At 32.6% G+C, this 13,135-nt stretch overlaps 2 protein-coding genes and 1 non-coding gene across 3 annotated transcripts; 2 read left to right on the top strand and 1 right to left on the bottom strand.

Annotated features, from left to right (window-relative positions):
• Positions 1-1,463: 1,463 nt before the first annotated feature.
• Positions 1,464-7,977, bottom strand: LOC104890462 (plasmodesmata-located protein 2). Its single transcript, XM_010675963.4, has 4 exons — positions 7,570-7,977; positions 5,426-5,857; positions 4,628-4,738; positions 1,464-2,031 (listed from the first exon to the last, which is right to left on the bottom strand). The coding sequence occupies exons 1-4, from the start codon at positions 7,928-7,930 to the stop codon at positions 2,024-2,026; spliced, it is 912 nt and encodes a 303-aa protein (XP_010674265.1). The 5' UTR covers positions 7,931-7,977; the 3' UTR covers positions 1,464-2,023.
• Positions 7,978-9,176: 1,199 nt separating this feature from the next.
• LOC104890461 (hypothetical protein) lies at positions 9,177-10,295 on the top strand. Its single transcript, XM_010675961.4, has one exon. It carries the CDS (start codon positions 9,177-9,179, stop codon positions 10,293-10,295), a length of 1,119 nt encoding a protein of 372 aa, XP_010674263.1.
• A 1,418-nt stretch (positions 10,296-11,713) lies between these two features.
• Positions 11,714-11,785, top strand: TRNAE-UUC (transfer RNA glutamic acid (anticodon UUC)). The gene has a single exon. It is a non-coding gene; the product is annotated as a tRNA-Glu (tRNA).
• The last annotated feature ends 1,350 nt before the right edge of the window (positions 11,786-13,135 follow it).

Consider the following 13,135-nt stretch of genomic DNA (forward strand, 5'->3'; position numbering starts at 1 on the left):
ATGCAAATCACTAAAATGAGAAAACTTTACAAAAACTTAAAAATTCACTTACAAACTACAACCTATGAAAAAATTGACTTGAAATCAAAGTGTCTACTTTCTTTATAATTTATGAAGTATTGTACTTAATTCAAAAATCAACTAAAAAATTATAATATTAGAAATCATAAATAAATTCAATAATATTTCTATTTTGTTTATAGAATTTAACTTTGAAAAGTAAAAAAAAAAAAAAAACAAAACAAAAAGAATGGTGAGAGATTTAAGTGACAGAAACTAAACCAATCAAATTTTGCAACTAAAAACAATTATACTTCTCATATCTAATGTTCGAATTTTGACTCTTATGCCGAAGAAAATCGAGTTTATGTTTCGAAAAAAAATTCAAGCACACATCGCGTGCAAAAAATTCTAGTAGATTATTGTTTAAAGGGAGAGTTGTTGAATTATCTATCAAATATAATATAACATTTTTTTTAATTATATATATAATATAACATGTTCTACCTCGACATAGTCCTTTTTGGAAAACATTACTCATTACCCTACAACAATGCAAATAAAAATCCATAGCGCTCATCAATATTCAACATAAATGTTACACTCTTATGTTAGTTTATTAACACTTTTTGATGTTACTATTAATATTAATATAATGTCACATGCATTGATGCGTGCATATAGTGTTATTTTTGCCAATATGAACCTATTTGAACTTATTTGAACTTATTTTTGCTGAAAATAACTTCTAATAAGTTGAACAAAACATAACATTTATCGAAAAAACAGTCAACTTAAACTACTATAATGAGTTATTGTCGCTGCATGTATTGCGTGCATGTAAATTAACTACTCGATATTACGAAATATCACAATGAAGTAATTGTTGACGCATGCATCGCGTGCTTAAAAAGCTAGTTTTCCTATGTTAGGGGGAAAGATTAGGTACGTTAATTGTTTTAGATTAGAGTATGCAATCAATACTTAATTTATAAAGTAAGGGTATTTTAGTAATTTCACCCTTCTAAACTTACTAAACAAGGAAAGAAAAAAAGTGTTGCAAATATTTTGAAACATCCCGAAATAGAAAGTGTTGCAAATATTATGATACGGAGGAAGTAAATGATTTAGCCGAAACATTTTTAATGAGAAAGTGACATGTGTTATATCTAGTTTGTGCTTTAGTATATTATATAATATATATACTCTCTCCATCCCATAATATAGTGTTTGTTTTTCTCTCTTTGAGGTCAAACTCTAAAATCTTTGACCAAATATTCTCATTAATATATAAAAAAAAACATACTCATATAAGATATATCTTGTTAGGTTCGCCTCAATGTGTAGTTTCATAATATCAACTTTTTATATTTTTTATTAATACGGAATTGAAGACATTGAAGGTCAAATATATACCTTGAAGACTGTGCAAAAAGCAAACAAGCACTATATTATGGGACATATATGGGTAACATAGTAGACTTAGGACCCATTCATATACATGTTGAGATTTCTTAAATAATTACAAATTTCTTTGGTGAAAAAACGGCAAAAAAACACATTACATAAAAAAAAAAGTAATCGAAAAAGTTCCTAAATAATTCAAAAGTTGATCCAAAAATCTCTACTACATAAGCTAAGTGAGAGCAATAGTGTCGCTTTTAAATTTACATATTTCCCCTCTACAACATAAAATCATTATACACATAAACTTACGAAGAAAAAATTGACATTCAAAAGAGGCGTCAAGTGTCAGTTCCTTAGAAATGAGATCGCAATGTGTACAAATAAGACTCGTTCTCCAGCTTGGATTAGCTTGCATCCCAAATCTCACAACTATTCTCCGTCTCAACCTCCGCTTAAAATGTCGTTAATCAAACAAGATTTTTCACATTTGTCAGAGCTTTAACCACTTAACTTAGCTTCTTAATTACTTTGTCTTTGATATCTTTAACGAAAGGAAATTCAAAACACTTGCATTAGCTTGGCACTGCTCCCCCCAAAGTAGTCAGTGACCAACTCTTCACCAATCTGCATGCATGAAGTAATTCCACGACGTTATAGTAATATATACTAATAAATGTGCTAATGTACATAATTAATTAGGTTAATTACCACTATTAGGAATTGAGGGATAGCCTAGTAATTAGACCTTTCCTCCCGATTTCAAAAAGTATTGGAATTGATTCTCACCGTAGTCAAGTTGGGATCCCCTTGATTACCCCAACTTGTAAAGGTTTCTCCTTACCAAAACAAAATTTAAGAATTGTTATCTTTTTTCGTATATAAAGAGTCCTAGAAGACAATGTATGGAAAAGAATTTAAATTTTGATTTAGTTATCATTTCTCGAGTCTTCATCAATTAAATTACTATTATAGATATTTTAGATGCAAAATATGACATAAATCATCCCAATTTTTGTGCAATTCTTAACTTAATCCCAATTTTGAATAATTTATAAAAAAATCCTAAGTTTGGGAGTCTCCTCCTAATCCAAATTATAATTTCTTTTTGGCCTTTGTTATCTTTTATGGTTCTACGGTATATTGAAAAGTTAACAATACTAATTATTTTGAGAAGATCTCTGAAATCCTAAGTTTATTCCAGACTAATTAAAAGTTGAGTTTAATATAAGAAAATATCCCAAACTTGGAATATTTTCCTATAAATGATTCAAAATTTGCATTTATTTATGAATAATTCCTAATTGTAAATCTACACAGAGAAAATTCTAAAAACACACTCAACACACTCCTCCGTCCCAAAAAAAATATTCCTTTTTCGTCTGTTTCAAATTAGTTTAAACATTTTTATTTTTTGTATGGTATCACTATTATTATATTAGTCTCTCTCCCCTCCTTTGGCCCACAACCTATTTCTAATAATGAAAAAAATGCCCAACTCTCTAGTCAACACTACATATAACCTTAAACTACGTGTTCCAACAAGTGTTCAAATCTTTCTAATATATACAAATAACATTTGATTTTATGTATTAGGCTATGTTCAGTTCACCTTATTTTTGCTTATTTCGGATCTAATCAGATCAGATCAGAAAAAATAAGTTCAGATCAGATCAGATCATGCTTATATTTAAAAACTCATTATTATTATTATTATATATCTTTCATTACATATTAGTAAAAATTATAATAATTGAATATTAATAAAGTACTCATTGAGACAAATCAAACAAGACCCCACATGACTATATTTTTTCTTATATATTGAGAATAATCTAAAAGATAAGATCTTGTAATCAGATCAGATCAGTTCAGATCAGCTCAGATCAGAAAAAATAAGTTCAGATCAGATCAGATAAGTTCAGATCAGAAAATTTCAGGTGAACTAAACATAGCCTTACTTCCTTCATTTTTTTTCTATTGCAAAAATTGAGTTTTCACGCTTGTCAATGAACAACTTTAACTACTAATATCTTTAAGTACTTTGTAGTAAAAATTATAAAAAATTGATATTTTAAAAGAATATATTGAGACAAATCTAACAAACCTCACATGACTATATTTTTCCTTACGTAGAAATTACAATAGAGATAGTGAAAGGGTGAAGGGGGGGGGGGAATAGTGTAAATATTCAATCTCTGCAATAGGAGAAAGTAATAAGAAATACTCCCTCTCTATCTTTTTACTTGCAATTGTTTGCCTTTTACATTATTCACAAACTCTACTTAGTTTATCTTTGGTGATTTATTGTTAAGGAAAAATATATTCATGTAGGATCTTATTAGATTCATATCTCAATGTATATTTTCCAAAAATCTACTTCTTATAATTTTTAATTATCGATACTTAAAGATATTAATGATTAAAGTTATGAATTGACAAGTGTGAAAGTCAAACGGTTGCAAGTAGAAAGAAATCGAGGAAGTAATAGTCAAAACGAGGTATATGAATAATGTGCACAAAAGTCAAACTGTTATCTCTATTATAGAACGGATAAAGTAAACAGTGAATATAGACCATATAGCTAACCACTTTAAATCAAACATTTCATTTAAGGCGCTATAATTAGGAATGGCAACGGGTCGGACTTGGACCGGATTATGCATAATCCGACTCCGACCCTACAGAAAGTCGGATTTTAAATCCGAGTCCGACTCCGAGATCCGTCTTTGAAAATCCGAATCCGACCCGACCTAAAATCCGAACATCCGACTCCGAGATCCGACCCGACTTAAAATCCGGACATCCGACTTAAAATCCGAACATCCGACTCCGAACCTGATCCGACTTATTTTTCTTCCAATTGTTTAATCATTTTTTCTGTGGGAAAAGCCTATATAATACAACTGGCTGAAAGTCGAAGTCAGATTATACATAAATAATAATACATTACATAAATAAGAAAAAAGGATTGATTGACTCAAAGTCGGAGTCGGAGTCGGATTCGGATGTCGGATTATTTTATGAGATCCGACTCCGACCCTCCTCCGACTCGGAGTCGGATTTTTTAAACGGAGTCGGAGTCGGATTCCTTTTTTGTCGGAGTCAACTCGGATTTTTTCCTTCGGATCGGAGCGGACTAGGGTCGGATTCGGATTGGATTGCCATCCCTAGCTATAATTCTTTTTAGATACGTATAATTTGTAGATTTATGTTTACTCACCATCATCCTTCTTCTTCAAGCATCGGAATAACAAAAGGACGATGAACAAAAGGGCTACCCCTCCAATTGCGATTGCCACTATCTTCCCAAAACCAGCCTTGTGTTTTTCCTCTGCCAAAAAAACAAGATTCAATGAACAAGCATCATTAACCATTTTAACTTTGAAGTGAATACAACAAATTTTAATCCACCGGGGGAGGGTTAATCACATCGAGTGAGATTCCATTCTAAAACCAATCGAGAATATGAGGAGTTAGTTCACCAGAATTAGCTTATTGTTAATTATAATTATCTTACTCCTTTAAAAGAAATTAAACCCACACGCCGTGTGTCCAGGGGTGCTAATCGAGTTGAGCATCTCGCGAGCAGCTTAAACTCGACTCGGTCAAAGCTCGACTCGAGTTAGCTTGAGCTCGCTTGAAACTCGATAACCTTGCACACAACTCAATTTTTTCAATTAATTTCTCTTTGAAATAAAGAAATACATTGACACTCATTAAAAATAAATTGATATTAGTATAAACGGAAAAAAAAAAATGTAAAGAAAATAAGATAAAATAATCAAATGCCTAGAATTTAATGTGTACCGACTTTAAATGAGTTGCTTATGATTGAGCAATTCGACTCGACTAGAAACTTAGCAAGCACGAATTGAGCAACCCTCTAATACTCGTTCGATTAGCACCCCTACGCGTGTCTTTGTCTTAACAAAATGTCACTTAGTGTTATTGCAATAATAGAGAACAATTACCACTAGTTATTTTTATTGCATGGATTAATTAAGCTATTTTACTTTACCTGCATGAAAGGCACCATGAATTTCATGTGGGTTGAACTCATAGCTCAAGTAACACAAACCCAAGTAAACTTGACCAGAAATGGAACTCACACACTCCTTCTCAAGAGCCTCAACAGCATCAACTACACATGTTGCACATTTACACTCATCTATCCCCACCTCACATTGAACCATGGCATGGAACCCTTCATGCTTGATGGAGTAAAACCCATTATTACCATCGCCGCCACCGCCGGCGACCTCGCTTTCCAGCGCCACCAGTGCTTGGCTCTTCATCTGCTCAAAATACTCACTTGACATCACTGCTTGGTTTTCCCCACAGGACTTCTTATTGTTCAATTCATCATCAAGGCTAAAGATGTCATTGTACACGTCTGCTTCATATTGTACATGGCACCCTGAGAGTTGGATTCTTGCAGCCATGGAATTACCTTAAGATGTAATCTTTATATATAAGTGTTATGAGATTTACATTATACAATGAATATAGATAATAGATGTGAGCATAGGCTAACATTATGCTTCTTTCCCTATTTGAGGCTTGAGCAACATTTGTTTTAAACAGTCTCCAGTACACGTCAACTATTAGTAAATTAGAATTCATGTTTGGTTAATTGACGTGAAAAAATAAGGAAAATCTAGAAGTGAAACATTAACAAGACTACAAAGAAGTTCAAAATCTTGGGTCTATTGTGCCAGGTAAAAAATCTATATAAATATATTAAAAGACGTTTTTAAGAAAGCTATAATGTCATGTAGCACTTTCATCAAGCTTTTGATGTGAATATTTTATGTTCATGTGAACTCTTCAATTAAAAAATATAAATATTATGTAACTGCATGGTATCGAACACGTGATCTTTAAAATGAAAAGTAAGAGCATAGTAATCACTAATCAGCCCATCAATACACTATAATAACTTTACTGTCTAATACTCCATCCGTTTCCTAAAGATCTTCTCTCTTCCTGTTTAAGTGCGTTTCCAAAATATCTTCCCTCTTTTACTTTATTTCTTATTTGGAATTTTTTCCCCTTTTTACCCTCATGTCCCTATCATATGGTCCACCATTACATTATTAATTCAATTTTACTCCCTTTTTCTCTCCTACTTTAACCTCTTTTTATTTGTTTATTTATCTTAACCCCTTTCTCTCTCCTACTTTACCCACCCCACACCCCACACAAATTAATTCTCATTGGTATCTGTAGTAACAGTAACAAGGAAGATCTTTCGGAAACGGATGTAGTATTCATATAAAATATGATAAGGTATTATTACTATTATTATTATTATTATTACATTTAATTTACCTAAACATATTTAAACAAGTATTTAGATTTCTAACGGTCAGTTTGCACCAAAAAAACAAGAGTTTTCTAGCAAATTTAAAGTTATATTAGTAAAATAAATACTCAATTAATAAAGAGATACTAAGTACTTATTAGTAATCTATACTAATATATTAAAAAAAAAAATTATAAGCAAGTCTATACGCAATGTGGCACTTTCCAGTTAGTTGTTCATACTTCATTCCAAGCCATCATGATATATTAAAAAAATTAGAAATATGCTCCGTATAAGATTCATTCACGTGACCTCAAATTAAGATAATAAAGTTTAACCAATAAGCTATGGAACATTAAATAATATTATTTTTAACATAAAAATGTTAATAATTTGTCCAGATCTAAAAACTAGCTAGTTACAAAAGTAATTATAAAGTAATATAAAAGTATTGTAAAAACTCATAAGGTTAAAGGTAACAAGTCCATTTCTTTTTTATAATTAAGTTTCAAGTCCATTTAATAATAACTAGTGTTGTCTATTTTTCACAGGCAGTATAGAAAGATATGATAATATGTCCAAATTTATTACGGTTTTTTTAAATAAAAATCCTGAGGTATCATTGACTTAATTATCAAGATATCTTTATTGAAGTTCAAATTTTAAGTTTCAAGGATACCTTAGGAAATTAATGAACTTGAATTTCGGCGTATATGATAGGGATATTTTGAGCCTAAACATAAAATTCAGGGGTATATGAGAAATTCTCCAAATATGAGGGGTAATATGAGAATTACGTCAAATTTAGGCGACCTGAGTAAATCTCCCAAAAAAATTGAATCTCAAATTAATATTACCACAAAAGCCATTTGATGAGACGTTTTGGAAGGTCTTCATGCACTCATTACATTTATGATCATCTAAATCTTGGCGACATTGAAAACGACCTGAAAGAGAGGCTTCAAAGTGATCTCCAACCATGATGAATGTTCTACTAAATTTGGATTGAGAGGATTGAGATTGAAGCTTCTTAAAAAGTTTCTTTTGTGCATCCATGTATTCTCCATTAGGATCTTCGAGTTTTTGGGATGAACAATGGTGGAAAATTAAGGTTTTATGATCTTCCAAAACCCCAATACCTAATGATAATACTATGTAATTTGTTAGAAAGAAAATCAGTGAAGAAGAAAGGAATACTTTCGTGAGGATCAAAGACATGGAGTTTCATGCACTTTGATATTATGATAAGATTATATGTCATGTACTACTCTTTTTTGCTTCGCTTGTGATATAGTATTTAATTTGTTATATATATGTACATCATTAGTATGGTATATGGGGGGTTTGGTATAGTAGTTGAAGAGTTTCAAAGAATTATTGGTGCATATTTCTTGCCTAACCTCATCTATTTGATAAATTTTGTTGGGCATATTGGTGATGATGCGAAGTAAATGTTTGTCAAAAGAACTAGAGCTAGAATAACTTATATGTTTAGTAATTAAACTTCCATTGAATAAACCTTTTACTCGTCTAAAAAGAAAGCTCCTACTAATTATGAGGTTGTGGAGTATCGTTTCGTTCCTATCTCATATTACTGAGGTTTAAGGATCAAACTTCATGGGACTCATTTAAGGATTTTCTTTTATCCCCTCAAATGAGTCCCATTCATCTTATTAAAAAAATTTGCCTGGCATTATGCCATATGATTTGTATTTTAGGTCAAACAATTTTCTATCTACCGTATGTTTGTGTTAGAGTTGGAATGTGTTGCAAGGTAGAGCAAAACGCTTATAGATGAGACAAAGTCATTGATAGCGGATCTAAGGGAAGACATAAAACGAAAAAATTGAACAAGTATATGCCTCCAAAAAATTGAAGATACAAGATGAAGATAATTATAATGTACTTCATATTAAGAAAAATAGGTGATAATACAAGTAGCACAATATGATTTTCACTTGTTCAGTATTGGCCTTGTACAAATAAAACCCATTTATAGTAGCATTGTCATTTATTGTTCCAATGTCTAGCATAAATTGATTATCAAAATACAAATTGCCATGTAGCTAGAAAACCCAAAGTTACATAAAAATAGAACCCCTTTTAGAATTTGCATCCTATTTTAGGGCGATAAAATTTCTGCTCCTCTAAATTTTATTTTATCAAATTCTAATCTTGAGAAAAATAAGGATGAAAAACAAGAGCAAAACTTTTGCATGTTTTTTGCCATCATTTTTTTTCCTTTCATTCTTTCATCCAATTAAATTAAAATTATTCTCTCATCACCTTTCATCTCGTCGTCCTTCTTTGATCTTCTTTCTCAAGATCAATAACAGGACGACGAGAGAGAAATGGGATAAGGTAAGAAACAAAATCGAAAAAAGAATTCAAAATCATCACATAATAGTATTCCTAATCATTTACCAAACTTGATTGTTGAAACATAATCAAGTTCAATATTACAATGACAGAACCCTTTCAATTGCTACATATCAACATAATATCAGCTCGAGATCTAGCACCCGTATCAAAATCCATGAACACGTATGTCGTCGGGTGGGTCAACCCGAACCGAAAGCTAACAACCCGGGTCGACCACAAGGGTAACAATTGTCCTGAATGGAATGACAAGTTTGTATTTCGGGTCACACCTAAGTTCCTTAACTCTGACTCATCAATCGTTGATATTGAAATATATAGCCAAGCATGGTTACGTGATGCTCTCATCGGGTCGGTTCGGGTCTCAATTGCCAACCTAATACCCACGGGTTACCAAAACGGGTCAACCCGAAGATCCGTGGCCCTACAGATTCGTCGTCCGTCGGGCCGTCCCCAAGGGATCCTCAACGTTGTCGTATCCGTGTTAGACGGGAGTAGGCAGAGCATGCCCCTCTCGGTGGTCGGGCTCCCTAGCGAGAAGGGAGCCCGACCCAAGCCCGAACCTGAAGGGAGTATCATATCATTAAGACGAGCTAAGAGTGAGCGCTCCTGGACAGCTACCATCGACCAGGAACCTCGGGCCCCCAGGCCCGCCGGCAGGGGGCCCGAGCCCGGCCCGTCCTCGAGCATGGGCGGGTCCATGTGCAACTCCGACGTCGGGCCGTCGGCGTCGGTGGTGGCGGCGGCGGTGGCGAAGGGGTTATACATGCCGACGGTGGCGGCGCGAGGCCGCGGGCGAGGTGGTGGGAAGGGGAATAATGATGATGATGGGAGTTCTATATTACAATGGGAGGATGAGGAAAGTGAGGAAGGGATAATGACGAAAATCGAGCGGTGGAAAATGGAGATGCAAAAGACATCGCATGGCGGCCACGGCCACGGCCGCGGCGGAGGCAACGGAGGAAGGAGAGGTGATCATGTTGTGGGTGAAGGTGTGCGACACAAGCATAATAAGCATCGACGAGCAAAAACAGAAGGGGGGAGATTATTTAGGTGTTTTGGTAAGGCGTATGGTTTTGAGTTTACTATAGTTTGTGGGGCCAACCATGGGAATGATAGACACAATAAGAATGCTAAAAAAAAAGTGCATCATACCACTACATCGGACGATGATACTAATAGTCAATCATACATAATAATATGATTGATTCATTGATTCATTTTTGATAAAATGTCGAGTATGGGATAATAAAGGTAGAGTATATAGACGTCTTAGACGATATGGTTTGTTAATTTGCTCTCCTTTTCTCCCCTCACCATAAGACATTTGTATAGAAATTTTCTTTCCCCACTTTCATTTTTTCTCTTTCAGTTTTGTTGTATAAATTCATGTATTTGTTAACTTGTTAAATAGAAATGATCTTTAGCTCATAAGAAGAAAGAAAAATATGCTCATCTATAATAGATGGGTAGCTATTCAAATTGAATTTGAATCATGATAATTTTAGAAAGAAAAACATTTATGAAGCTGGTAGAGAAGACAATGTTATATTGAAGGAAAAAGGGGTTGTACATAGGAATGTCGCAAACATAAATTATAGGGAAAAAAACATGGACAATCGAACTCTTCTCACAATAATGGTGGAACTTGGAAGGTGTTGTTGTATCAAAGTTTACTGGTTCTATCTCTTTTTATTCAATATAGTATTACTAATTTAGCGTAGTTTCCTTCTTATGTATTCTTGTTAAAGTTTAGTGAGTTTGATTGACCTCATATATAAACTTAACTCTTATTCAACTAAAATTTATTTGTGTATGAATTGATAGTGGATGGATGCAAGTTAAACTTTGGTCTTGTTGGACACAAGTAACCTTTGTAATAATACTTATTAACCGTGTATTAGTAGATGCTAGTTGTAAATGACTAGCTAGGTTTATTTTTTGGGTTACATTGCAAACATAATTTTCTAAAAAATTAGCTAGTGTGGCCTTGTGGGATTCTTAGAAATAATAATAAATGATATTCTACCTTCAAAAGTTATCGCGATTCACAAATTTATCTATTTCTCGCTTTTCTAAAACACTAACTCATCACTAAAACTATAATTTAAAAACACCACATTTTAAATTTGTGAAAACTCTCACAACTTACTTCGTACTTAGGTGGGGAGTTTTAATGTAACTTTGCTAGAAAAATCTCATATTAATATGGTATGGTATTGAAAATTCGTCCTCAATGTAAACATGTACTCCTCTTCATATATTCATAAGAATTCAATACTGCATTTACAAGTGATAATCAAATTTTATAAAAACATGTTACCATGAAATATGAATATTCACATGTATGAGACTTTCTTTATAAATTTACACTTCATCTTGTTTTTTATCGCTTAAAAACAAAAAGAAAGATACTTGAAATTTTATTGCCGTACATAGAATCGATTTTGTTGAAAAGGTGGGGGTTGTATTTTATCTGATTGATTGGAGGACTACACTTAGTTTTGCAACTAGTTAGTTTAAGATTTAAAATAACAATGTTTGACATCAGAGGGTTTCTATTAGTTAAGCGTTTTGACGTTTTATGTTATCAACGTTTATTATGATATTGTAAACATAGAATCCGATGTCGTCCAGCGGTTAGGATATCTGGCTTTCACCCAGGAGACCCGGGTTCGATTCCCGGCATCGGAATTTTTGAATTTTCGCTTTCTGCTTTTTGACTGTTGGACTTGGGAGTTGAGATTATTGAATGGCCTTTCACAATTTCACTCATGTTGGCCTGTGTCTTCCTATGACCCCAGATTTTTATATTGTAAGTTTGTAACTAGTTATTAAACTCGGATTATGTCCCGAATAAGAAAAAATAATTTATTAATATAATACTTTATGATAATAACGGTAAATACAATTTAGTCTAGTGGTTAAAATTTTAGTATATGTATTTGAGGTTTTCGGATCAAATCCTATATTACGTAATTTCTAAAAACAATTTATTGTACATGGACTACATGAACTAAAACTCCCTAGGAAGAGAGCCACGTGGCACCGTTTTTATTTATTAATATAATACTTTATAATATTAACACTAAATACAACTTAGTTTAGTGGTTAAGACTTTAGTATATGTATTTGAGGTTTCACGATCAAATCTTATACTATGCAATTTTTAAATCTTTTTATTGTACATGGATTACATGAACTAAAATTCCCTAGAAAGAGCGTCATGTGGCATAATTTCTTGTTCATACACATTTTTTTTAAATATATTTGTATAGAATTCTATTCAAAAAAGTGTGTAAATAAATGAGGACTCCTAAAAAAGAAAAATTAAGTGAGGGGGAGGATAGTCTTTTTTTTTTTTTTTCTTTGAATATAAGGGAGACGATAGTCTTTTTTCTTTCCCCTTTGAATATAAGGGAGACTATAGTCTTAACACAAGCTTCGAAGAACCATGTCTTGCTTTGATCATAAGAGTTTCTAAAGTCTTGGAGTCATTGTTGCCGCTCGCCGAAATCTGGTGGTTAAAGAAGTACTCCCTCCGTCCCATAATATAGTGCTTGATTCCATTTTTTCACGGGAATTAAGGTAAATAGAATCTAAGAGGAAAGTAAAAACTTTTTATTATTAAAATAAATATTGTGTGGAAAAAGGTGATCTTAGGCTATGTTCAGTTCACCTTATTTTTGCTTATTTCAGATCTAATCAGATCAGATCAGATCAGAAAAAATAAGTTCAGATCAGATCAGATCAGAAAAAATAAGTTCAGATCAGATCAGATCAGATCAGATCAGATCAGATCAGATCAGATCAGATCAGTTCAGATCATATCATGCTTATATTTAAAAACTCATTATTATTAAATATCTTTCACTACATATTAATAAAAATTATAATAATTGAATATTAATAAAGTACTCATTGAGACGAATCAAACAAGACCCCACATGACTATATTTTTTCTTATATATTGAGAAAAATCTAAAAGATTATCTCTAATTGTGAATAGTGTCAAGATTCTAAGTGAGAAAGATAAAAAAAATA

Source organism: Beta vulgaris, chromosome 4 (assembly GCF_026745355.1).
Source record: "Beta vulgaris subsp. vulgaris cultivar EL10 chromosome 4, EL10.2, whole genome shotgun sequence".
NCBI classification, from domain to species: domain Eukaryota; kingdom Viridiplantae; phylum Streptophyta; class Magnoliopsida; order Caryophyllales; family Amaranthaceae; genus Beta; species Beta vulgaris.

Excerpts from the sequence above, each read along its gene's own strand:
- LOC104890462 (XM_010675963.4), bottom strand. The coding sequence starts at position 7,930 with ATGTCTTTGATCCTCACGAAAGTATTCCTTTCTTCTTCACTGATTTTC. Across the intron at positions 5,858-7,569 it reads CTCATCAAATGGCTTTTGTG|GTAATTCCATGGCTGCAAGA; the intron begins GTAATATTAATT and ends TTACATCTTAAG. Across the intron at positions 4,739-5,425 it reads TCATGGTGCCTTTCATGCAG|AGGAAAAACACAAGGCTGGT; the intron begins GTAAAGTAAAAT and ends TTTTTTTGGCAG.
- LOC104890461 (XM_010675961.4), top strand. The coding sequence starts at position 9,177 with ATGACAGAACCCTTTCAATTGCTACATATCAACATAATATCAGCTCGA.